The sequence below is a fragment of the Myotis myotis genome, unplaced genomic scaffold (assembly GCF_014108235.1).
Source record: "Myotis myotis isolate mMyoMyo1 unplaced genomic scaffold, mMyoMyo1.p scaffold_m19_p_23, whole genome shotgun sequence".
NCBI lineage: Eukaryota > Metazoa > Chordata > Mammalia > Chiroptera > Vespertilionidae > Myotis > Myotis myotis.
In genome coordinates, this window is record NW_023416328.1 from 6,295,841 (window position 1) to 6,320,944 (window position 25,104).

Here is a 25,104-nt window from a genome sequence, read left to right on the forward strand (position 1 = left end):
AAAGAGAGGAAGGGAGAGGGAGAGAGGCCTCCTGGACACCCCACACTGGGGATCGAGCCCGCAACCCAGGCAAGCACCCCGACCGGGAATGGAACCGTGACCTCCTGGTTCCTAGGTCGACGCTCAACCACTGAGCCACGCCGGCGGGGCTTCTTGGGGTGTGGTAAGTTAACTCTAGGAGATACCAGTTACCACAGCAGACCTCATTAGCTGGTGCTGCTATCAGAATCTGACCCTCAATGCAGCCAACTTCACAAATGTGGGCATTGCTAGTGGCCTAATCTTGCTTATAACTGTGACAGGCAGGTCAAGAACGCTGACAGAACCAGGTACGAGTGGTGAACTTGGGGAGCCATCGTGCATTAGAAGGGGGTTCAGATACCATCAAGAATGCCAGAGGGAGTATGAGCAACCGGGTAACTGCTTTCCAACTTGAACGTGGGTCCTGTATACTTTCCTCTCCAGCTGAGGTGCCGTGCACAGGCCTCTGCACCCCCCGCAGGACAAGGTGGCCCAGCCTCTGAGCAGGCCGGGGAGGCCACGGGGGACAAACGCCACTTCCCATCCCTTCTCTGCAAATAGCCTGCAACCCATACCAGGGGCCAATGAAAGGGGATGGCTGTGGGTTCTGGGTCTCAGGAAGGCACCCGGTGGAGCCTTGCCCTTGGCAAAGACCCCAACTCAGGGTGGGGGACTGTTTTTACCAAGGGGGACAATTAAGAGGGGACCACGTGGTCATGCCCTCCAATAGAGGGCCCTCTGAACGTGGGGAAGCTCCCTGGTACTGGGCAAGCCACGGGGCTACACCCAGACGGGGAAAAAGAATTGTTTTTTGTAGCTCATATCAATCAGCTTTAAAAAAAAAAAGTATTTTTAGTTTTATACAAGGTGCTTTTGTGCTCGTTTTTTGTTAAACCTAATGGTTTGTTAACGTGCCTTAGGACCCACAGCTTACAGGCAATGGGGCTTCAACCAACACTATTAATCATAACCATCATCTGGCGTTTGGTTTTCTTTTTCTTTCATTCATTGTTTTCGCCCTTTTCTTTTCTTTCTTTCCTTTTTTTTTTTTTTTGAACATATTTTGCAGAATCAGTTTCAAGAGCAACCTCATCAAGTCATAATGGCCAAACGCGAGAACTCGGGGGCAGGTGGGGGTGACTGAAGCGGAGAAAACCTAACCGAGCAACTTGTAGGGTCACCCACCTCCTGGTTTGCCCAGGACTGTACCAATTTCAGCCCATTTTAGCGCCCCCCCCCCCCCCCATAATCCCAGAAACCCTCAGACCCAGGCAAAGCAGGCCAGACAGTTGCCAACCTCTCCTTCGAATCATACCAAGCAGCACACTGGCTGAGACCCAGTGGCCAGCAAGTCCCAGATGGCTCCGCCTCTGCGTCCGGAGCTGGCTTTCTGCTTTCAAGGGCATCGTCTTACCACCCTCCCCCACCCCAGAGTCTTCAGGCTTTAGGGGCCCCGGAATGCTGAGGGACCCCGTGGCTAGATCCCCCTATAGGAGCAGGAGGAGGGGCACCCCGTGTCCGGGCTGTGTCACGGCCATCTGACCCGGGAGGCACAGAGGCACGCGCCCCACTCCGGTTTCATGGAGCCCCGGCCTGGCTGCGTGGTGGTGACCGGTAAGCCTGTTTGTCTGCTTTCCCAGGTGCCGCTGCCTGTAGCCTGGCCCTGATTCTGGTCATAACCGGTTCCCGGCGGAGAAGACAGAGCAGCTAGCTGTGGTGCCAATCACTCCAGAAGGAAGCCAACTCCCAGCTCTGCCTGTTCAGAACCGGCAGCGGACAGAGGCGTTTCCACTCCCTCCTGCCGTTCGCTACAAACAGCTTCTGAATGGCAGGCATGGAAGCGCCCACCTGTGGCTGAGGCCCAGCCCTTGACCTTCAGCCCATCAGGGAGGAAGCCAGTGGGCCCAGGTGGCCTCTGCGGGGTGCAGTTTCATAGCCAGGAAGGAGGAGCTGGGGTCCCAGAAAGGACAGGGCCTCAAAAAGCTGGGGCAGTCCATCTGCAGTGCCCACCCCCAAAGGTACCCACCCCCACCCGCAGACCAGAGAGCTTTGGGCCCCTCAGAAAACCACGAGGCACCCTGAGAGCCACCAGTTGGAAACTGAACCCAAAAGGCCACCTGGGAAGGAATGGTGCTGCCCACTCCTGCCCAAATCCACCCCAGCACACCCCAAATCCACCCCAGCCCCCCAAGCCATTGTCACAGCTGGGCTTCTGGAGGGCTTGTTTTGTGGGCTTGTTTTGTTTTTTGTTAATCCTCACCCAAAGCTATCCTTCCATTGATTTTTATTTTTATTTTGGTGGTGGTGGTGTTAATCCTCACCCAAGGATATTTTTCCATTGGTTTTTAGAGCGAGTAGAAGGTAGGGAGGGCAAGAGAGAGAGAGAGAGAAACATTGATGAGAGGCAACACTGATTGGCTGCCTCCTGCATGTGCCCCAATCTAGGCTGGGGTCGAGCCTGCAACCCAGGTACGTGCCCCTGACCAGCATCGAACCCGGGACCGTGCAGTCCGCAGGCTGCCACTCTATCTACTGAGCCAGACTGGTTAGGGGGAGGGTTTGATTTCTTTACAAAGCTCTTTCTTTTTACTTAGACATAACTGGCACATTTTCAGTTTTTGGAATTGTGCTGGACGAAGGCAACAGAGGCAAGACAAGGATTCCTCTGTGTGTGGCAAATCACAAGTTACCTATCTAAACATTTTCAGCCTATAATCAAACTCCTCTTAACCTTCTGAGGAAAAGAACGCTCTTTTGAAAACCTTTCATCAACCCTGCTCTCACTGGTATCTGGGTATGGAGACTGGTTCCAATGACCCTGGAATTCCTAAGGAAACTATAGCTCTGGTAAACGAACACTTGTCACCCATGAACTATGAATCCTGAAGCGCCAGGGCCGGTCTTAGGCTCACGCGGACCCACTTGCTGGCCAACCTGAGACTGCTGCTGAGGCACCTGTCCATCGGCTGTGGCTTCCAGGGGGCGGCCGGCCTTTATTAAAAATGCTGCACTGCCAGGGGCAGTCTTTTCCTTTCATTGGATTTGCTTCGTGTGTGAATCTGGCTGAGACAACTGGCATGGAGACAGACGATGGGAAAACAAGGGCTCAAGATCAAGGTGTCCTTGCCCAGCTGGTGTGGCTCAGTGGCTGAGCATCGACCTATGAGCCAGGAGGTCACAGTTCGATTCCCGGTCAGGGCACATGCCCGGGTTGTGGACTCCATCCCCAGTGGGGGGCGTGCAGGAGGCAGCCGATACATGATTCTCTCTCATCACAGAGGTTTCTCTCTCTCTTCCTCTCCCTTTCTCTCTGAAATCAATAAAAATATATATTAGGAGAGCAAGGCCTCACATCCTGTGATGCTCCCAGACTGGGGAGGTCGCAGGCCTCCAAGGAAGGGGTGTGGGAGTTCCCGGGGACCCACAATGGCTCTGGGGGCAGCCCAGGAGAAACACCCTAACCCTCCCCCCCCCCCCCCCCCAACAAGGCCTGGCCTGAGCAAACCAGAATCTCCCTGATTTCAGGTTTCGGGCCCTTCCGGCAGCACCTGGTGAATTCCAGCTGGGAAGCAGTGAAGGTAAACATGGGCCAGGCCAGCTCCTTTGGGGGCCAGCTCCATGAGGGAGGGGCCCTGGGGAAGGGCTGGCCTCTGGGCCTTGGGTGGGTCCTCGCCTGCCCCAGGTGGCCCTTTTGGCTGTGTGGTAAAACAACAACAAGGCTAGCCCAGCCTGTGTGGCTCAGTGGTTGAGCACTGACCTATGAACCAGGAGGTCACTGTTTGATTCCCAGTCAGGGCACATGCCCAGGGTGCGACTTGGTCCCCATTGGGGGGCATGCAGGGGGCAGCCAATCAACCATTCTCTCTCATCATTGATGTTTCTCTCTTTCTCCCTCTCTCTGTCCTCTCTGAAATCAGTAAAAATGTGGTGGTGTTTTTTGTAAGTGGTTGCCAGGAAAGCTGGTTGCTACAGTAGGTGAGGTCCCTGTAGTGTAGACAATGGGGAGAAATGGGGGGGGGGGGTGTCTCGTTTTATCCTCAGGCTGGTTATCATCTCAGGCCTTCTCATATTAACAAGAACACAAAACAAAATCCACCGTGGGCTTACTTACTAGCCCCGACCAGCGACCAAACCCGAAACCTAGGTATATGCCCTTGACCAGGAATCGAACCCACCACCCTTTGGTTTTGGTGTATGGGACGATGCTGCAACCAACGGAGCCACAGGGCCAGGGCTGCCTGCCTCTTTCCACAGGAGCTCTCCCAGCTGGGCCTGGGGAGCGACGCGGAGGTGGAGCTGCGGACGCTTCAGCTGCCCGTGGATTACAGGGAGGTGAAGCGGAGAGTCACCAGAATCTGGGAAGATCTGCAACCGCGAGTAAATGACGGCTGGGGAGCCACAGCTGGGGAGCCAGTGGGGGGGTGTGGGGGGGTTGCTGATGATGAGATGGAGCCCCAGAGCCTGGGAACCCCTGGACCCCGGTTCTAGAGTTGCTGGCTTAAGTGCACCCCCCGGCCCTGCATCTCACCAGCACAATCCAGTGGGGTTTATAAGGTTCTGGGCCTGTTTCTCAACGTTTCAGCTGTAATAAATGCAGCCCAGCCGGCGTGGCCCAGCGGATGAGCTCCGGCCTAGGAACCAGGAGGTCACAGTTCGATTCCCCGTCAGGGCACATGCCCGGGTTGTGGGCTCGAACCCCAGCAGGGGGCCTGCAGGAGGCAGCCCACCCATGACTCTCTTTCATCACTGATGTTTCTCTCTCTCAAATCAATATCTATGTGGGGTTTTTTTTGGTTTGTTTGTTATAATGGAAGCTTTATTCCCAGCCAGGACTCCAAAGATAAGTTTCCCCCTAACAGACAGGCCTCGAGTTAGTTGCCAGCCACGCCCATGCAGGGAAGGTCGCTGTGAAGCGGGACCTCGTGGGCCCCGGGGAGGGCCACCTGCCTTACACCCAGCCCAGTGGTTCTCAACCTTCTGGCCCTTTAAATACAGTTCCTCATGTGGTGACCCCCAACCATAAAATTATTTTCGTGGCTACTTCATCACTGTCATGTTGCTACTGTGATGAATCGTCATGTCAATATCTGATATGCAGGATGGTCTTAGGCGACCCCTGTGAAAGGGTCGTTCGACCGCCAAAGGGGTGGCGACCCACAGGTTGAGAACCGCTGACCCAGCCCCTCTTATCCCAACAGCTACTTATATACAAAACGGGTTCAAATATCCCGCAAATACTACAGAGCCCGGGTGACGACAGGAGCAAAACAGACACCTCCACCCCATTGAGACAACGCCCCAAGGGCCTCGATTAGCTGTGTTTCCAAGAGGAAAAACAACCCCTTCAAGACATTCTGAGACCGACTTCCTGCCTCAGCGTTGCCAAGGCAACGCCAGGCGTCCCCTGTGGTCTCAGAGCGCAGCGGGGACCCCCGGGGGAAGGGGGGGAACACAGAGGAATATTCCACCCTGTGCGCGGGTATTTTTAAATATAAAAGCATTTACATAGACGACGCCTCACGGTTTTCTATCCGGCGGAATGAGGGGAAGGAGGGAGGAGGCCCGAAAGCGCAGTCGCGGTTTGAGAGGTTCTCCCCGCCTCGCACTCGCCCCCGGCTGGGCCCTCGGGACAGATGGTGACAGACAGGCCTCAGTTTCCCTAAATTCCCCGCCGCCCCCTGTCCGCACAGCTCACCGTGCACGTGGGCGTGGACGCCGCCGCCAAGGCCGTGGTTCTCGAGCAGCGCGGCCGGAACCGCGGGTATCGCGAGACCGACGTCCGGGGCTTCCGGCCCGAGCAGGGCGCGTGCGTCCCGGATGGCCCGGAAGTGATCGAGTCGCGGGTTGACCTGAAGGCCGTCAGCAGGCGCGTGGCCGTGGAGGGCGTGGAGGTGATGTTCTCCCGCGATGCGGGCAGGTGCGTTTCGTCGCGTCACTGAGCAGGAAGGAGAGGATGACCCTCCTTTCTTTTTCTTTTTTTTTTTAAATAAATATATTTTTATTGATTTCAGAGAGGAAGGGAGAGGGAGAGCATCATGGATCGGCTGCCTCCTGCAGGCCGCCTCCTGGGGATCCAGCCCGCAAGCCAGGGCATGTGCCCTGACCGGAAATGGAACGGTGACCTCCTGGCTCACAGGTTGAGGCTCAACCACTGGGCCACACCGGCCGGCCTACCCATCTTTCTTCTAGGATGTCTCCCTTGTAAAAGGCCGTGTGCCCTTCCACGGGGCCCTTGGGCACCCATTGGCCCCCCAGGGTGGTCCTTGCAGACCAGGTAGCCTGTTGCCCCCCCCACCCTGCATCCCAAGGTCCCCTCCCCCTAACACAGCCTTGGGTGCATTGGTAGAAAAAAAGATGTGATGGCACATTTTGAGAGCCGCTCATAGTTTGGGGGTGCTTTATTTTTATTGATTGCAGCCAACGTGGTGCTTGAACTATTCTGATAGATTAACTTATCTTTGTTTCTCCAAACTCTGACTCCCAGTAGGTGGCTTCTCCTCCCCGCAAAAAAAAAATAAATAAATAAAAAATGAATGAATGTAAACACGATTGAAAGGTGAAAGGGTTAAAGGTGAAGCCGGCTTGGCCACTTGCTGGTCATAAGACCACGAGGCTAAGAGCTGGCCTCTCCCCAGCTTATTCCCAGTAACACCTTCTTTCTTTTCTTTCTTAAAAATATATTTTATTGATTTTTTGCAGAGAGGAAGGGAGAGGGATAGAGAGTTAGAAACAGCGATTAGAGCAGTGGTTCCCAGCCTTCCTAATGCCGCGACCCTTTCATACAGTTCCTCATGTTGTGGTGACCCGCAACCATAAAGTTATTTTCGTTGCTACTTCATCACTGTCATTTTGCTACTGTTATGAATCGTCATGTAAATATCTGATACGCAGGATGTATTTTCATGGTTACAAATTGAACATAATGAAAGCATAGTGATTAATCACAAAAACAATATGTAATTATATGTGTGTTTTCCCATGGCCTTAGGCGACCCCTGTGAAAGGGTCGTTCGTCCCCCAAAGGAGTTGCGACCCACAGGTTGAGAACCGCTGGATTAGAGAGAAACATCGATCAGCTGCCTCCTGCATACCCCTCACTGGGGATGTGCCCGCAACCCAGGTACATGCCCTTGACCGGAATCGAACCTGGGACCCTTCAGTCCGCAGGCTGATGCTCTAGCCACTGAGCCAAACCGGTTAGGGCAACACCTTCTTTCTGAGGCAGAAGGAGAAGACCTCCGTCTCCCTGGGTGGCAGTCCTCCCTCCTGACGGTTTGGGGATGCTACAGCACCACAGCTGCTTACCTCTCTCTGGTCCAGCGAGTCACCTGGGTTTCCTGCGGTTGCAGATACGTCTGCGATTACACCTACTACCTGTCTTTGCATCACGGAAATGGGCGTGCGGCCCTCATCCACGTGCCCCCGTTGTCTCCGGAGCTCCCCGCCAGCCTGCTGGGGAAAGCCCTGCAAGTCGTCATCCAGGAGATGTTGGCGGACGGTGAGAACGCCCAAGGTCAAAGCCTGGTGCCCAGAAAAACCCTCGGTGGTTCCAGCCAGGCAGAACCAACCCGGGCGCTGCCCCTTTGGAGACAAGGGGATGTGTCAGTCCCGTGTGGAGAGTTCAGCTGTGCTTGGGGAGGCGTTTTACAAAATCGCTTGTAACACAGTTTACACGGAGGGCCAAGTTCTGAATTAGCCCCATGAAGTCACAGAGTTGTTTCATTGTCAGAAGGCAGGACAACACTCTGAAAGGCAGACATTTCACCAGGAATTAAACTAGCTCCGGTTATGGTTTTCATGACAGTGAAATGAAAGCCTAGTCATTTTTTTTTTTCCTCTTAGACAAGATGCAGCCGCGGTGGGCTGATCCATGACCACCTGGCCGTGGGGACATACAGGTGTGGTCACCGCTCGGCGCCCCATTCCTGACCTTGAGCTCTGACATCCAGGCGCTGTGGGCACCTTTGAGCCACTGAGTTGCAATTGTTTCTTTTTCTCTTGTCCTTTTTCAACTTAAGGGAAAAAAAAAAATGGTGGTAACGTCATACTGTTTTCTATGGCAGCTGCACCATTTTTCTATTCCTACCTGCAGTGTTTGGTCTTAAAGCAAAGGGTAATGGCTAGGTTTGCTTCTCTCCTCTTTTCATCTTTCATGACACTGCCCTGGCTCACGGTCAGGTTTTACCTGCCCAGTGTTTCCTTGTAAGCAAATTTCCACTGGGAGCCCCGTTAGCAACACGTTTGGAGGAAAGGACTGAAGGTGGTTAGGCTCTGGGAAATTTCTTACTATCTCAGTGTGCTCGCGGCTGTTACTTTTCACTTAATTATGTTTTAAAAAAAAAAAGGTCACTAGTGCTCAGATTCATTCACGCTAAGAATCTACAGTATCTTCAACTTCATAACCAGGGGGCTGGGCAGGCCTTGCTTGTTTTAGCATCAGCCCTCTAGCGTGCTTGTGCGTGTGGCAGAGACCTTATAGGACCTCTTTTGCAAATGAATGTGGTTGCTGGACATACCACAGACCCAAGTCACGGTGTAGCTTAGCAAAGCCAGCAAGTGGGGGTGGGATGGTCTGGCCAGCACAGTTGTTCGTGTGTAGATCCTTCCGTATTTGTAGGCAAACACTGCTCCCCAGAGCCCTTGTTGCCCCCGCCCCTCCCTCTTCTAGTTCCCGTCTCAGGACAGTGGCAAGCAGGGGGCCTCCGGTCCCGGCTCCTGTGTTAACTTTACCTGGCTTGGCATCAGCCATACACATGTCACGAACATTTAGACGTGATTCTGTGGGGAGGCCCAGAGCTCCCTCCTGATGAATGCGTCGTTTCTCCCCCTCATGGCCTCCGAAATGCTCGAGGGAGAACCCCAGAGGCCCGCATCCTGGGCTGAGCGGCCTGCCACCTTCACCCCCCCTCACTGACACACACCGGGGCCTGGTTAGTTAGGAACGTGCGGCAGTTCTGAGTCGGTTTGAAAACCGCAGCGGAAAAGGCCGACCCTTGGATTGGTCATTTACCAGCCGGGGGGGCGGGTCTTGGGCATGGCCGCCTGTTGGCTCATCTCTGAAACTAATAAAAACGCCTTCTCCGCAGAGCTGGTACAGAGATGCAGTGCGAGAATGGCGGTGAAGGTCCCTCAGTGATGGGAGGCCACCAGGCTGCTGCCGGACCCGTGAGGAGGACAAGAGAAACGGCCCTGCTGGACCTGAGGTCTCAGGAAGTGGCAAGGTGGGGACAGGTCCTCCTGACACTTCTGAGGACCCAGCGCCGTCAGGCTTCTGAGGACAGGCGCAGCCGGGGAGGCAGCGTGACCCGCCTGGGGACGTGGGAGAGGCACCCCGCCTCCTGTGTTCACCTGCCTGCAGCCCAGACACCCCTGGAGCCTTGGAAACGAGCCTGCCTTTAGTCATTGGTCGTCTAGTAACGGCCCCCGGAGGGCCAAGCACTTCCTGCCAACGGTGAGCAAATCCCAGGGTGAATACCAAGCTTGAGAATTTATTTTTTTGTTACTCCTCACCCACAGATATTTTTCCGTTCATTTTTAGAAAGAATGGAAGGGAGGGGAGAGACAGAGAAACATCGATGTCAAAAGAGACACACTGATGGGCTGCCTCCTGCACGGCCCCAACTGTGGGGCGAGCCCGCCAGATGGGCATGCGCCCTGACGGGGAATGGAACCGTGACCTCCCGGTTCATAGGTCGACGCTCAACCTCTGAGCCACGTCGGCCGGGCACAGCTTGTGTCCTTTAAACGTGTATTCCCATTTCCCACCTTGACCGTTTCCCTGGCAAAGATCACGCGGCCTGGGCTGTAGAGTCCTCGGGGCAGCCCGAGACCATGAACTTGTAAGGAGCGAACACGTGTGAACACCTCCAGCGAGCCACATCCTAGGCGTGCTGGCTGTGAGGTACCAACAATGACACGGAAATGTGGAAGTCAAGTCCTTTGCCCCAGGGTCCCCCAGATCAGGCTGCCCCCTTTGGCCTTTTGTCTGTGGAAAGTGTAGGGAAAATCTACAGATCAGTGGAAACAGAAGTACAGATGTCTGTATTTTAGGTATTCAGATTTTCTTGTAGCTGATTTAATGGAGTGAGAAGCAGAATGCTCCCGTCTTCACCAGCAGTTTGCATGCTGTGAGGGTTCAGCTGTCTGTCAGCAATAAAACAAAACCTTCACGCTGAACACCTCCGAGTGACACGTGTGAACACGCATGCTACACGCAGCTCAGCGCCCCTGCCTCAGAAGCGTGGTGAGTCTTGCACGGAGGCGCAAACAAAGTTGGAGGCCTGACGTGCATACTGAATTCCTTTATTGAACGTAAACCATGTAATACTTGAACTACTAGAAAAAAGCAGAGTAAGATAAACTAAAGTCGCATTAGCTTCAGCCATTCAAAATAGACAGTTTCTTTTTCCCCCCATAATGTAAAGAATCCAGAGTATATCGCGATAACAGGGATAAATTCTTACAATGGAGTATACAAAACCATTTTGAAAATTTTTTTTTTTAGCTACTGATTTTTTTGTATATAAACAGGAAGTTTTTAGGAATAATTTGTACACAGAAAGTCATTTTACGTAACAAATTGGCTGTGTCAATTACCGGTTTTTAAAAACATTTTAAAAAACTTTTTTTTTTTTAAACAAAACTCAGAAAATAAATGATCTGCAATACATCCATTTCATCGCGCCTTCTGGTTTGATTTTGTTTGTTTTTTTAAAATTTTTTCCCAGAGGACAAACTCTGGCAAACCCCTCATGTCAACCCCACTGGCTTACAAAGCACACAGGTGTTTTTGCCAAGCATCTATTCCACCTGTGGACGCGTCTACGCAACACCAAACATCCGAATGCCAAGTTGCAAACAGAAAATACTGTATCTGGACCTTTCTCCCATGTTGTGCAAAACACCCCGTTAGCAATGGTGGGGCTTTTGTGGCATTGTGTAGACGTGGCCCATAACCCACTGGGCGCAAGAGGAAATGGAGTCAGACTTTAAAAAAATTGTGTGTGTGTGTAGTTTTTATTCAACTTTGTTTTGTATTGGAAAAATGTATCTTCGGTGTTGTGCCTTAAAAAATAAGAGTCTCTGGTTATATAACAAAGCATCAATCATAATATGAGGCATGTAAGCGAACAGTCTGCCGGCACCAGAATTACCGTCTTGCGTGATAAGTCTGCGTGCGGCCAGCGCTGTGACGCCGCGGAGCTGTGCTGTCAACCGCTCCATCGCGAGGCGTCCCGCAACCATGGCAACAGCCGCACCAGATGCCGAGTGCCGGGCGCACCGCCGGGCACCGCTGGGCGGCAGCACCCCCGCTGGTTCCTTGGCCAGTGAGGTTCCTTCAGTCTCTTAAAGTAGCTACACTCCAAAGATAAATGACCAGCAAATGATGATCCCCTCCCCAACCAGAAGGTTCGGGAAGACCAAGATACTGAAGATACAGAACTACTGAAATCGCCATCCTTCCTTTGCTATAAACTAGGGCCTGAAGCGTGGGGTGGGGGTGGGGGGATGTAAAAAGGGTTATGCAGGGCTTGGGGGCAGGGAAAATGCATTTTTGGCATCTCGTAAAGCTAGCTAGTAAACAGGTGTCCTATAAAAAAAAAAAATAAATGGATCACGAGCATACATTTGCACGGAGAACCCAAGTGTCTTTAAATTATTTCGGCGATTACGGACTACAAACGTTGTATAAAATTATTCTATGTCCTTACAAAAATGCAATGAAACGTTGAATTAGTTCTTGTAAACCAGATCTTCGTCGACTGACTACCCGTATCTACTGGACATGAGCCCTACTGAAAATGCTGTGTGAGTAATTAAAACGATGCTGACCAGAAAAATGAGGACACACACCAACGTGGCCATACGGATGAGTAATCAAAAAACAACAACAACAACAAATAGATGAGTAATCAAAAAAAACCAACAAAAAATTATAGATGAGTAATCAAAAAACCAATAAAAAGTATAGATGAGTAATCAAAAAAACCAAAAAAATATAGATGAGTAATCAAAAAACAACAAAAAAGTATAGATGAGTAATCAAAAAACTCAAAAAAATATAGATGAGTAATCAAAAAAAAAACCAACAAAAAATATAGATGAGTAATCATATTCTTGCTTAAACGACAAAAAGAAAACCCTAAAGTCATGCCCCAGAGCCGACCACTGACGGGCGTGATGTGGAGTTCGTGTCCTCCGATTGGACTGATCACAGTCCCCCACGCAGCGCGCCGGGGTGTCTGCTGAGGACAAATGCCCATGGATGACTCCCGAGCCTGGCCCTGGTCTCACGCCTCCAAGAAACCGTCCATCTCAGAGCGCGCCCGCACTCCTTCCCGGCCCCGCGCCCTGGCGCTCGCCATTCTCTCCGCGACGGAGGCGTCCTCCCGCTGGCTGGGCTCTTCCCACCATCCAGGAGCGTCCATCCGCTTTTTCTCCGCAGGACCGGCTCTGTCATCCGAGCTGGGGGCCAGGCGTGACCCCCTCGGGCCTGTCCTCTGTATCTTCAGCATCGCCGGCTGTAACAGAGAGGTTCGGTCCAAAGCGGCATCCTTTCTCGGTCTCATTGGCAGCGACTGTGTCCCGACTGGAGCGAGGACGTGGGCCTTTCATCGCCGCTGCTTTCGAAGAGCGGGTCTCCAGTCCGGATCTCCCGGCGCTGCGGAGCCCGGGAGACGGAGCGGCGGCCACATGGACCGGAGGACGGGCCCCAGGCCGCGCGTGCGCCCCCGGGACGGGCCCAGGCAGGGCGCCCAGGGCTGCTGCCCCGGGGAGGGGCCTCTGACTTGGGAAGGAGCTGCCTTCCATCCTCTGGCCGCTCGGGGGCGGCGAGGACCTTGGACCGCGCATCCTCGCCTTCTGGCCCCTGGAGCTCGGGTGGCCTGGCCACGGGAGCGGCCTGCGCCACGCGCCCACCCGCCGACGGAGGTGGACTGCCGAGAAAGGCGTCGGTGGAACCCACTGGCCTGGGATTTGGCACCGGACTTGGCTCGTGAATGCGTGGCGCCGGCCAAAACACACCAACCAGTTCCTGCCAAGCGTCTTGCCAGTCGGCAGTTCCACCAGAAACTCTTCTTTTTCCCCAGCCGCTTCTCTGACCTTGGAAACCTCGTTCGCGCCACGAGAAACGGGCTGGAAGGGGAGGCCAGCATTGGCCGTGAACCCCATCTTCTCGCCTCCTCCTCCTCTAAGGAAGCTCATCTCAACTGTGTGTCCAACATCACGACACCCCGTAAAGGAGACCTGGGTGGCCGGGGCCTGGACAGCGTCTCCAGAACAGGCCGGCTTCGCTCCCGCTGCGCCCGGGGAGGCCGTGGTGCGCGCTTGGCGGTGGCGGACGCTCGCATTGGCTCCATGATGCGCCTCCGTGGTCCGAGCGGCTTCGAGCAGCGGGAGCTGCTGGCGGGAGGAGGCCGCGTGGGAAATGCCCCAGTTCGGCTCGAGTGAATTATTCGGAGCTTACGAAAGAGAAAAAAAAAAAAAATCAAGGGGAGGGGGGACCCCGGCCTCGCGGGCGGGTCCCGGGGTGGCTTGGTCCAGTAGGATGACCGCACCCTCACGCAAGCAAGCGTTTGTTTCTCTAACTGCAGCGCCGCGGAAGCATTGGTTACGATGCGCACTACGACTGGTTAGTGTTTGCTTTCTACTCAAAGAAAAACCACCGACGTCAAACGATAACATGACCACACCAACAGCTCGGACGCGTGGAACGAGAGAGACCCTTGGGACCGGCCTGGATGGACTGGACGCGTCCAGTCGTGGGAACCGGAAGGTATGTGCAAAAGAGGGGAGGCCACCAACCCGGGGGGTTCCCTGGCAGCGTGGGTGAGGGGAGCCCCCATCAGATAGCATTTCTCGGTGACCTCGAGGTCCCAAGGGCGTGGGGAGAGGGGAGGGGTGTCCCTGCGGGAGGGGAGAGCCGCCCCCAACTTTTCGGAACGCTTTCCCCGAGTCGTGTCGCCCAGATCACATCACCAGGGCCTGAGAGCAGCTGTTGGAACCGGGTAATGCCATCCACCCCCCGTGAGCAGCGGGACAGAGGCAAGGCCTGGTGGGAGGTGCGACACCCCGACACCCCAGAAGGAGGCTTGGCGCCTAGCACCGCCCCCCTCCAGCCCGAAGGCTTGGTACATCTTTGTTTCCCCCTGGGAGGGAGGAGGAAAGGAGGGGGGAATTCAGAGAACATTCTGGAGATGGGGGACGGGGACTTTTCTCCACAGAACATTCTGGAAGGGATTGGCTGGGAGGTAGGAACCTCCTATTCTCGACAGGAGGCCTGGTGGACGGGGCTCTCCGAGTGCCTGGCTCACAGGGACCATCTGGCCGCCTGGCACAGGCCCCGTCCAGGGCAGCCAGCGTGGCGCCCGATGGAGCCGGCCCCCACCCGTGCCTAGCAGGTGAGAGCTAACAGAGACGGCCGCCCTTGGCCGCCTCCTGGCCCCTAAATCCCGAAACCACTGCTCCAGGGATGGAATGGGCTCGCCATTCCGTCCGCACAAAGCAACTGGGTTCAAGGACAACCGGCTGGGACAGCCGAGGGGCCTTCCTTCCCACTGAGCTGTTGGGGGGTGTGGGGGGGGGCTTTTCCCCTCACCTCCCTGCTGAGTGGGGGACACTGGGCCAAGAGGGGGGAATCCTGACACCTCACAACCTTGTAGGGAACCGAGTCAGAAGAAGAAGAGAGCAAGGCCAGAGGAGACAGCGCAGGGAGAGGCAAGCCGTCGGACAGGAGCGGAGAGGCGGGAAGCGAGCTGCGGCCCCGGAATGCAGCCTGGCCTGGCCCCGGTCACGGGCGTGCGCGGCCTGTGCGCGGATGAGGTACCGGTACCCATGGCGTATTGTCAGGTGCTGAGAAATGTGAGATGTATTCCTTGTTGTATATACACATATAAAAAAGAAGTGTGAGGTAGATACATGTTTGAAAAAAAAAAAAAAAACCCCAAAAAATAAAAACTGTCCCTTCTTACGCACAGAAACCCTCGTGTCAGAATCGAAATCCATCAGGGGGCCAAGCTGCTCTCTCAGCGACTCAAACCGGAATCGGAAATTCAACGGAAACTCCTACATACACCTTCTCAATGAACCTTTCTCTTGGACGCAGTTTCTGAAGGGGAAAAAACGGTGGGGACGGGGGCTAGACACAATCCTGGGGCTGAAACGACTCCGAATTTTCCTTCTTGTGTTTCATCTCCAATCCCGACTAGCCATCACCCTACTTTAGAGCTTTGTTCTCACTCATCACTTAAACGTTTTCCATCCCAGAAGCAACTCTGTGCGGTCATATGTCAATCGCTCTGGTGAGAAGCGCTAAAAAAAACCCCAACAAAACAAAACAAAACAAAAAAAACCGAAACAAAAGACGCTGGGGCCCTGAGGACTTGTTTCCCGGCCCAGGGCAAGCGTGCCAGGGCCCTGGTCCCCTGGGGTGAGCATGGGGCTCCTGGGCCACTGGGGGCGCTGCCCCAGCCTGGCCCTCTCCCAGCAGCCCCTGGCGCCCCGTGCGGAGGGGGTTTCTGGGGGTTTCCTGGTTCTCAGGACAGACAGGTAGGTCGGTCTGGGGGTTGGTGGCGGCTCGCCACTGACCACCCCCCACTGCACCCTTAGATTTAGCAGCTGTTTTTCGTAGGATGGGAGGATTAAATATCCACTAAAAAAAAAGAAAAGAAATGTAATTCAAATGACTAGTATCTGCAGTTCAAACTGCTGTTGTACCCGAGAATTAAAACATAAAAATTACAAAAAGTGTGTGTCACATCCAAAAGGAAGGGGCCAGGGAAAGAGAAGGGGGGGGGGCCTCTTTCCCATGGCGACGACGAGGAACACTGAACAGGCGTGGGAAGTACTTGACCTTTGTGTTGGGACCTGAGGTTGTCTACGGCTGGCACAGTAACAGACTCCAATGCTGGGCGAGGGAGGGCGGGTGGGGGAAGGGACCCCGTTTCCACCGGCCTCCCTCGCCAGCCAGCCTCGTGCCCACAGAGCCTACAGGTTGTAACAGATCTAGCAGGGGGCCGGGGGGAGGAAGCAGAGAGCGGGGGTGCGGAGTTATGAAAAGGCATCACAGGCAGTTCATGGCAAACGCCGATCTACGAGAGCCCATTCCTGGGGAGAGAGGAAGAGACGCATCTAGTCAAAAGCAGAAGCTTAGAGAGAGACAGCAGAGAGGGAAGGAGGGAGACCTGAAAGTTTTCATAGAATAGATCCACAAAGATAACCGAAAACTACAAAATAAAAATAGCAGCCGTCTTCTTTTTTTTCTGTACAGACGTATAGATGAGGATCTGAACCGTAAAAAAGTTATCAAAGTGATGACGTGAAAGACGAATGTGTACGCAAATGTTTCGAGTCTGACCTAGAACCGCAGGACCCGCGGAGTCCTGGGAACGGAACATGTCAAAGGCTCGGGCAGCTTGCATCCCGCACTGCCCGCCCCGAGATGGGGGTGGGGGTGGGGGGAGGTGTCTGCATTGCTTTGCTCGAAAACCTGTGTGAACCGCTGGGCTCTGTCCCGGGGAACCCCTGCTCCTCTGCGTCCTCGAGGCCGGGAGGGGCCCTGGGGGGGGGGGGCAGGAAACTAGCACGTGAGTCACCTTTGCTCCCTGAAAGGGCCTGCCTGTGGCCGAGTCCCTGGGGCTAGGAGGTGGGGGTGGGGAGGTGGCCCAGGGAAGCCCGGACCCGTCCGTCCAGTTCCCCCAGAAAATAACCTTGTCAAAGGCAAACTGACCTGCATGGACGTGAGACTTGCCAAGAATCCCCGGGAGGACGGGATGGAGGGCACCGCCCGCGTGGCTGTCACAGGAGTGACCGGAGACGGCACACGCCCGCCACCAGGAAATGGGGGGGCGAGGGGGGCAGGTGCGAGGGACGGAGTCCCGGGTTTTGGCAGAATTTGGCAGCGTTACAAGGGCAACAGCTTTGGATGCACGATGGCCCTTGGTAAATGCCGTGTGTCCCTAAAAAGGCTGAAGGTACAGTTTTTAAAAAGGAAAATGCCATTGCAACGTGTTAGAGAAGGACCCACGGGGACAGGCAGGTGTGCATGGGAGCACGAGGGGGCTAAGGGGGCGGCTCCTCTCCATCGGCTCAGAAGGGCGTCCTGGTTGGGCTTGTGGCAAATGTTCTTTCCATTATGAAGCAGAGAGAGAGAGAGAGAGAGAGAGAGAGATCAGAGAGAGAGAGGCAGAGAAGGAGTGAGGAGACTCGATTCTCTAGTGTTCTGTTGCTTTAAGTGTCATTAAGGTTCGTAAAGGCCCGTGTCAGTTAAGGGTTTGGGCAGGGCAATAAGCTGCTTGCATATCGAAAAAAGGGAACATCCCATGTGTGTGTGTGTGTACGGGGGAGAGGCCTGCCTGTGGGCAGCAGGGCGGCGCTGCAGACCTCGGGGGCGCAGGCGGCCGTGGCCAGATGGTGGGGGCCCGCCCCCCGCCCGCCGAGCACACACGCACGCACACACACACGGGGCCCTGCTCGCGGGACCGGGTCCCACTTCAGCAGGTGGAGGACTGCGGGAGGGGCACGGGCCTCTCGTTCTTGCGCCCCCCATTCATGTGCGCGTACGCCTGCCTCTCGTCGAAGCTGGCCCGGTGGTAGACCAGCACGCGGTGGCCCAGGCCGTTCTCGGGGCGGTGCGGGCAGGGGCGCTCGCGCTCGCGGCCGTTCTCGTGGCGGTGGTGCGGGCAGTGGCGCTCGCGGCCCTCGTGGTGGTGGCGGCAGTAGCGCTCGCGGCCCTCGTGGTGGTGGCGGCAGTAGCGCTCGCGGCCCTCGTGGTGGTGGTGGTGGTGCGGGCAGTGGCGCTCCGGCAGCGGCAGGGAGGAGCAGGAGGCCGACGGGTCCAGGGGCACGCACTCCAGCTGGTCGGGGTCCAGGTCCAGCTCCTCGGTGTCGGGCGGCTTGTTCTCGTCGCTGTAGTAGAAGGACACCTCGATGAAGCCGGGCTCCAGCTCGTCCTTGATGCTGCCGATGATGTCCAGGAACGAAGGCCTCATCTTGGGGTTGAAGTGCCAGCACACCTGCATGAGCTCGAACCTGCGGGGAGACGGACGGCGGAGATGGGCACCACCGGCCGGGCTGCGCCTGGCCCAGCAGCTCCGGGGCCAACGCTCGCTCTGCCCCCCTCCGTGGGCACAACGGGCACGCCGGTCCCGGTTCGGCACCCTCTCCTGGTCTCTGGCTTTCCCTCTTTTAAAAAAAATATATTTCTATTGATTTCAGAGAGGAAGGGAGAGGGAGAGAGAGAAACATCAATGATGAAAGAGAATCATGGATCGGCTGCCTCCTACACACCCTCTACTGGGGATGGAGCCGGCAACCGGGGCATGTGCCCTGACCGGGAGTCGAACCGTGACCTCCTGGTTCACAGGTCAACTGTCACCCACTGAGCCACACCAGCCAGGCACGTGGTCCGCTGTTGACTCCTGTCTGCAAGGCTACACGTGCAGATGTTGAGAGGAAGCTTTTAAAAATACATGTTTAGCCCGGCCAGTGGGGCTCAATGGTTGAGCATCGACCTATGAACCAGGAGGTCCCGGTTCCATTCCCGGTCAGGGCACATGCCCGGGTTGCAGGCTCCATCCCCAGTGTGGGGCGTGCAAGGAGGCAGCCGATCCATGATTCTCTCTCATCATGGATGTTTCTCTCTCTCTCCCCCGCTCCCTTCCTTTCTGAAATCAATAAAATATGTTTTTTTAAAAAGGCCAACTGGAGCTCCTCATATCTAGGGAGATCAAAGCACCCCGAAATGGCTTCCCGCCATCTGTTGGGGTGACCATTTGACCAACAGACCACCCTGTGGCCCCAGGGAGAGAAGCGGTGGGGCACAGACCGCAGCCTGCAAAGCCGGCTGCCTTGAAAGGCATGGGGAGAAAGGGGTCAGGGAGGTCAGACGGACGTGACCCCGAGGGAGGGGGTATATGGGAGCCAGGCCTGCCGCCTGCTCTGCCGCCTGCTCTAATAAATCAAGTTTAGTGGCAACAGGAACAGGCTCGTTTGTTTACAGCGTCTGCGGCTGCTCTCGAGCTCCTATGGGGAGTGGAGGAGTCAGAACAGAGGCCGTCTGGCCTGTGGGCCCGAAACATGGGCCATTGTGGCAAGCTGGTGAGCCCTGGGTGCCACACTGACCAGGGCCAGGGATCGAGCCTGCAACCAAGGTACGTGCCCTTGACCGGAATCAAACCTGGGACCCTTCCGTCCGCCGACCGACGCTCTATCCACTGAGTGACAGTGGCCAGGGCCTGATGCCTCCCTCGGACCATCCCAGCGTCCCAGCCCGCCCAGCACAGCGCTGGCCCTAAAAGGAAGTCTGTCGGATGCTGCGGGATTCCAGACCTGTTCACACCCTCTCCACAAGCAAAGTCTGCAGCGGATCTAGGAGGATTTATGAGCCGATGGAACTCGTCTTTAGAAAAAGCACATTTTCTACAGCCGGTCAGCTCTGGTGCGTCGGAGAGTCCTTCACTGAACTCCCCGCTGGTGGGGGCGGGGGAGGGCGTGCACAGCCCTGTACCCGGGTAGGGACAAGACTACATGGAGCTGCTGTCCCGAGATAAGCTGCCTCGTTCAGACACAGGGGCCCAGGGGCTGGGGGAGCACAGCCCTGCCCGCTCGGGCCTGCACACCGCGTGCCTCTGTTTCCCCACCCTACTGCGTGCGTGAGGTGGTGATCACAGCCAAGGCATGCCGTGCAGCCCTGGCTGGTGTGGCTCAGTGGATAGAGTGTCGGCCTGCGGAACGAAGGGTCCCGGGTTCGATTCCCGGTCAGGGCACATGCCTGGGTTGTAGGCTTGATCCCCAGTAGGGGGCGTGCAGGAGGCAGCCGATCCATGATTCTCTCTCATCACTGATGTTTCTCTCTCTTTCTCCCTTCCTCTCTGAAATCAATAAAAATATATTTTTTAAAAACCCAGAAACCGATGTCGTGTTGCATTATTAAAAAACAACAACCAACTCCACGCAGAAGGTGAGCATGGGTGGCATCTATGTAACATTTCACAGAGACGTCAGCCTGAGCAGCCGCAGTGCGCCCTGCCAAGGCGGGGTGGGAGGGAGGCGCCGCAGAGGCGCAGGTCCCCCCCCCCCAGGATGGGCCTTGTCCCCCTCCCCCCCGCCCCCCACAGTGGCGCGGGGCCTGGGAACTACATACAGCATATCGGGGCAGTTGTCGGGCTTGTCCAGAAGGCCGCCCTCCATGACGAAGCGCAGGACCTGCTCGTTGGACAGGCCCTGGTAGGGCTGCTCGGCCAGCGTGGCGATCTCCCAGAGCACGACGCCAAAGGACCTGCAGAGAGGAGAGGGGCAGACGTGAGGCCTTGACGGTGCACAGAACCACGTGCCCGCCCCTTCCCAACACTCTTCCACCCCCCCCTACCCCCCTAACCCCCACCCCCACTCTGGGGACGGCCCGCTGGGCGGCCAGCGAGCCAGGCTATGCACCACGCGTGCAACATCGGTCCTCGTTTGCTGCCACCACGGCTCCTGCAGATCAGTGCAGCCCTGGTCACTGAGTCAGTGCAGAGCACAGGACACTGAAGGGCAGGGGGGTTCAGGGGCCCTTGAACTTGGACCCCAGGCAAGTGAATTGAGGACAATCAAGCCGCTTGACAACTCCCAGTTGGGGACCCTCCGCCCCTGGCTCTCTCTGCTGAGCCAAAGAGGAGGGGGGGTGTGTGGGTTGGGGGTGGGAGGGTTTGTGGAGGCCGGTGGGGCGCGCATTCGGGGGACCGTCTCGCCTACCAGACATCAGAGTGGGTGGTGAACACGCCGTCCTTGAGGGACTCGGGGGACATCCAGCGCACAGGCAGCAGCCCCTTCCCGCCCTTCCGGTAATAGTCGGTCTCGTAGATGTCGCGAGTCATGCCGAAGTCTGCGGGGCGGGGAGGAGGCAGGAGGGTGACTCTCCGGGGACAGGCACGGACGGGACATCCCTGCTGCGAGGCGGCCCCGCCTCCGATCCCATCGGCAGAGCCCGCAAGGCACGAGCGATGAGCCACGGGCCCAGCAAACACCAGGAAAGCTCTGCTGCTAAATACACGTTCACCTTGATTCTTCAGAAAGGTCAATCCCTTATTGCACTTTAATGAGAGGCAGCGCCCGGCCGGCGTGGCTCAGTGGCTGAGCATCAACCTACGGACCAGGAGGCCACGGATTTGATACACAATCAGGGCACAGGCCCGGGTTGCAGGCTCCATCCCCAGTGGGGGGCGTGCAGGAGGCAGCCCATCCGCGATTCTCTCCCATTGTGGATGTTTCTCTCTCTCCTTCTCTGAAATCAATAAAAATATATTTTTTAAAAAGAAAATATGTCCTGCCGAAACCGGTTTGGCTCAGTGGATGGAGCGTCGGCCTGCGGACTGAAGGGTCCGGGGTTCGATTCCGGTCAAAGGCATGTACCTGGGTTGCGGGCACATCCCCAGTAGGAGATGTGCAGGAGGCAGCTGATCGATGTTGATCTCTCATCGATGTTTCTAACTCTCTATCCCTCTCCCTTCCTCTCTGTAAAAAATCAATAAAATATATTTAAAAAAAAGAAAGAAAATATGTCCTGTGTAGACTCAAGGCCATTCTCACGTGTGTGTGTGTGTGTGTGTGTGTGTGTGTGTGTAACATGTTTTTATTGATTTTCAGAGAGGAAGGAACAGAGAGAGAGATGGAAACATCGATGAGAGAGGAACATGACTGATCAGCTGCCTCCTGCACGCCCCCTACTGGGGATCCAGCCTGCAACCTCAGCATAGGCCCTGACTGGGAATGGAACCAACGACCTCTTGGTTCCTGGATCGGTGCTCAACCGCTGAGCCACACCAGCCGGGCTCAGGTGGTTTTGAACTCGATGGGAAGCAGGAGCACGGCGTTGCCCCACTGCCACAGGAAGGAACGCGGATTCAGCGTCTCATCGGGGAAATACCGAGTGCCGATTCACGATGAAAAGAAGCACCCGGCAAGAATCCCAAGAGGTGCTACAGACCGGGCCCCTGACGCGATTGCTCACTAATGTTTCTCAACATGATACGCCCCCTCGTTTTCGAAAATTTCTCCCATCTTCCCTGCCTCTAGAAGATGTCACGTAATTACGTTTGATGGCAGGCTGGCTTCATAACCCTACGTGACTGCTTCTTTGTCAGAGTGATTTCCCACTCGGTGGTGCAGCCCTCCTTACAGGGACTCTCTCTCCCCGGCTCCTCCCAGGAGAAGGGGCCGCTCTCCCTTGGCAAACATTCATTCGGCCCGGCCAGTGTGGCTCAGTGGTTAAGTGTCCACCTCTGAACCAGGAGGTCAGGGTTCGATTCCCGGTCACGAGTTTCTGTAGCTTGTCTCTGTGCTTAATCTTTTGTTTAAAAAAATAATTAAAAAAAAATGAAAATTGGAGGGAAACTATTGGTACTTTGTATATGTTTATTGATTTCGGAGAGGAAGGGAGAGGGGCCGTGCCCAAAACCCAGGCATGTGCCCTGGCCTGGGAATCGAACCGTGACCTCGTGGTTCAGAGGTCAACGCCCAACCACTGAGCCACACCGGCCAGGCAAAGTTGGCACTTTGGATGGCAACTATTTTTCCTAAGTCAGCGTCGCCTGAGAACGCTGTCTCGATTATTTCCATAACTGATGCTTAGAACTGTCCTGCCAAGAAAGGCCCCAAATCCCAGGAGAGGCAACCTGAGGGGCCTCAGCCCAGCCCAGCCCATGCCCTGGACCACGTGCCTACTGCGCCGTCAGGATCAAAGCCAGCCCGGCCAGGCCTGTGATTGGCTGTCACCTGGAGACGAAGACGTTACTCCCAAGAGCAAGCCTCTGCGCCCAGGAGATGCACGGGAAAACCTCCCCACGGGGAGGCCCACCCCGACGCGCCCCCTAAAACACGCGCGTCGAGGCCCTGCCCAGATCTTGGCAGCTAAGAACTCACCTCCGATCTTGACAGTCAAATCTTCAGCCACCATGCAGTTCCGGGCAGCCAGGTCCCTGTGCACGAACTTGTTGGCGTTGAGGTACGCCATGCCGTCCGCAATCTCCCCGGCCATCTGGATCATCTTGCTGAGGGTCGGCGGCGAGAGGACGGGGTGATTCTGTTGGAGACGCAAAAAAACAATTCACGTGAGAATCTAGGCGTTTCTCGAGGTTTGTAAACCCATCTTCGCTCAGCCTGAGCCTTATTCCGCTCAGGAATCGGGCCTTGTTCAGAAGGAACGTGTTCGCCCGGCCGGTGCGGCTCAGGGGTTGAGCATTGACCTATGAACCAGGAGGTCACGGTTCGATTCCTGGTCAGGGCACATGCCTGGGGTTGTGGGCTCCATCCCCAGTAGGGGGTGTGCAGGAGGCAGCCGATCCATGATTCTCCCTGATCATTGATGTTTCTATCTTTCCCTCTCCTTCCCCCTTCTTTTCTGAAATCAATAAAATATATATATATATATATATATATATATATATATATATTTTTTTTTTTTTTTAAAAAGGAGAAGGACTGTGTTATTGCGGAGACCACAGCATCTGCTTCGCAATCAAGTCGTGCGCTGCCGGCCGGCCCACCGCATCACACAGGGCTGCAGAGAGAAACACCCACAGGCACAACTGGGGACCGGCCTTTGCTCTTTCGAGTCGGACAGAACAGGGGCGCTGGGGCCCCTTGTTGGGTGGAGCGGGGGGTGGGCGCCAGTGGCCTCCGCCCACACTCGTGGCCCTCCCAGAACCACCAAGCGCATTCGGCCCAGCCGAAGGGATGCACAGAACTTCATTTCAGTTCTGAGCGTCTGTGCCCGTGTGGCTTCCTCTGTCTGCTGTGACTGAAGAAGCCACATGGGCACAGATACTCAGAACTGAAATGAAGAAACTGCTCCCTGGAAGATGATGAAATTGCGCATTCAAAGAAAACAAAAGATTAAGCACCGAGAGGGGGGGAGACAGAGACTCCGACAGGGAGGGGTGGGGGGAGGGGGGGTACGGGGAGTGTTGCTACTAAGTATTCATCTATCGGTCTATTCTCAGAATCACTCACTTAAAAGTCACGCCTCCATGTGTTAATAAGTGGGCTCGTGGGTTCGCACAACAGGGGGGGCGGGGCACCAGGGTGACGAATGAAAACGGCACAGACAGCCGAAACCGGTTTGGCTCAGTGGATAGAGCGTCGGCCTGCGGACTGAAAGGTCCCAGGTTCGATTCCGGTCAAGGGCACGTATCTGCGTTGTGGGCACATCCCCAGTAGGAGATGTGCAGGAGGCAGCTGATCAATGTTTCTCATCGATGTTTCTAACTCTCTATCTCTCTCCCTTCCTCTCTGTAAAAAATCAATAAAATATATTTTAAAAAAGAGAAAGAAAATGGCACAGACTTCAGCCCGTTTAGAATTTGAAGCTCACGCCTGGCTGGTGTGGCTCAGTGGTTGAGCATCGACCCAGGAACAATGAGGTCACCGGTTCGAGCCCCGATCAGGGCACAAGCTCTGGTTGCGGGCTCTCCAGTAGGGGGCGTGCAGGAGGGCAGCCAATCGGGAGGCAGCCTGTCGTAAATGTTTCCCTCCACGTCCCCCCGCCCCGTGGCTCAGGGTTCAGGGTCTGGAAGAGGAGCCGCACACAAATGAAAGAGGAAAGGGACAAGAGGAAAGACTTTCTCCGGAGCTGGACTTACCTGCCTGTTCCCCCAATATTTCCAAATTATCTCGTGTCTTTTCTCTTTGATTTGTGTGCGGCTCCTCTTCCAGATCCTGAACCCTGAGCCACGCGGGACGTGGAGGGAAACATTTACGACCTCTGGCGACCGACGGGAACTCTGGAAGTGAAGGTTTCGCAAGAGCGATCACCGGCAAAGTGAGGAACAAAGAACTCACCCTGAAGGTAGGCACCGTAAACGTGGGGGACTACCTCACCCCACACAAAAGCCCACAATCAGCCACAGAAGCCCGGATCTGTAGGCGGGGTGGGGACTGTTTTCTTAACCAGGCTAAAGGGGTAGGATTCGGCTTTTAAAAAGTAAGGAACTTTATTATAGACTTTCAATTTGCATGCTTAAGGAGTTAAAGTTTTAGAAGGTAATCCCTTTCTTTTTTTTTTTTAAATTTTTTTTATTGATTTTTTTTTTTACAGAGAGGAAGGGAGAG

General features: G+C 55.4%; 2 protein-coding genes and 1 non-coding gene across 5 annotated transcripts in view; 2 read left to right on the forward strand and 1 right to left on the reverse strand.

Moving 5' to 3' along the window:
- Positions 1-1,327: 1,327 nt before the first annotated feature.
- On the forward strand, positions 1,328-13,711 carry PGPEP1L (pyroglutamyl-peptidase I like). 2 transcript variants are annotated; one of them, XM_036355672.1, is made up of 7 exons: positions 1,328-1,635; positions 3,547-3,599; positions 4,276-4,398; positions 5,712-5,938; positions 7,371-7,519; positions 9,108-9,472; positions 13,614-13,711. In XM_036355672.1, the coding sequence occupies exons 1-6, from the start codon at positions 1,602-1,604 to the stop codon at positions 9,155-9,157; spliced, it is 636 nt and encodes a 211-aa protein (XP_036211565.1). In that variant the 5' UTR covers positions 1,328-1,601; the 3' UTR covers positions 9,158-9,472; positions 13,614-13,711. The 2 variants fall into 2 exon arrangements, with proteins under 2 accessions (XP_036211565.1, XP_036211564.1); XM_036355671.1 differs by having other exon boundaries at positions 9,108-10,264; positions 13,614-13,710.
- IGF1R (insulin like growth factor 1 receptor) overlaps positions 10,308-25,104 on the reverse strand; it is a 121,809-nt gene continuing 107,012 nt past the window's right edge. The window contains exons 18-22 of one of the 2 annotated variants that reach the window (XM_036355667.1): positions 24,636-24,776; positions 22,918-23,077; positions 20,752-20,881; positions 20,162-20,296; positions 10,308-18,048 (exon numbers count right to left, since the gene is read on the reverse strand). In XM_036355667.1, the coding sequence (XP_036211560.1) occupies positions 17,511-18,048; positions 20,162-20,296; positions 20,752-20,881; positions 22,918-23,077; positions 24,636-24,776 (1,104 nt within the window). In that variant the 3' untranslated portion in view covers positions 10,308-17,510. The remainder of the gene's footprint in view (positions 18,049-20,161; positions 20,297-20,751; positions 20,882-22,917; positions 23,078-24,635; positions 24,777-25,104) is intronic. The other variant, XM_036355668.1, reaches the window with a different exon arrangement.
- On the forward strand, positions 19,706-19,784 carry TRNAR-GCG. Its single transcript has one exon. It is a non-coding gene; the product is annotated as a tRNA-Arg (tRNA).

Bases quoted from the DNA above. Each gene is read 5' to 3' on its own strand.
- PGPEP1L (XM_036355672.1), top strand. From the start codon at position 1,602: ATGGAGCCCCGGCCTGGCTGCGTGGTGGTGACCG. The intron at 3,600-4,275 runs GTAAACATGGGC...CTCTTTCCACAG, and splicing joins CCAGCTGGGAAGCAGTGAAG to GAGCTCTCCCAGCTGGGCCT. The intron at 4,399-5,711 runs GTAAATGACGGC...CTGTCCGCACAG, and splicing joins GGGAAGATCTGCAACCGCGA to CTCACCGTGCACGTGGGCGT.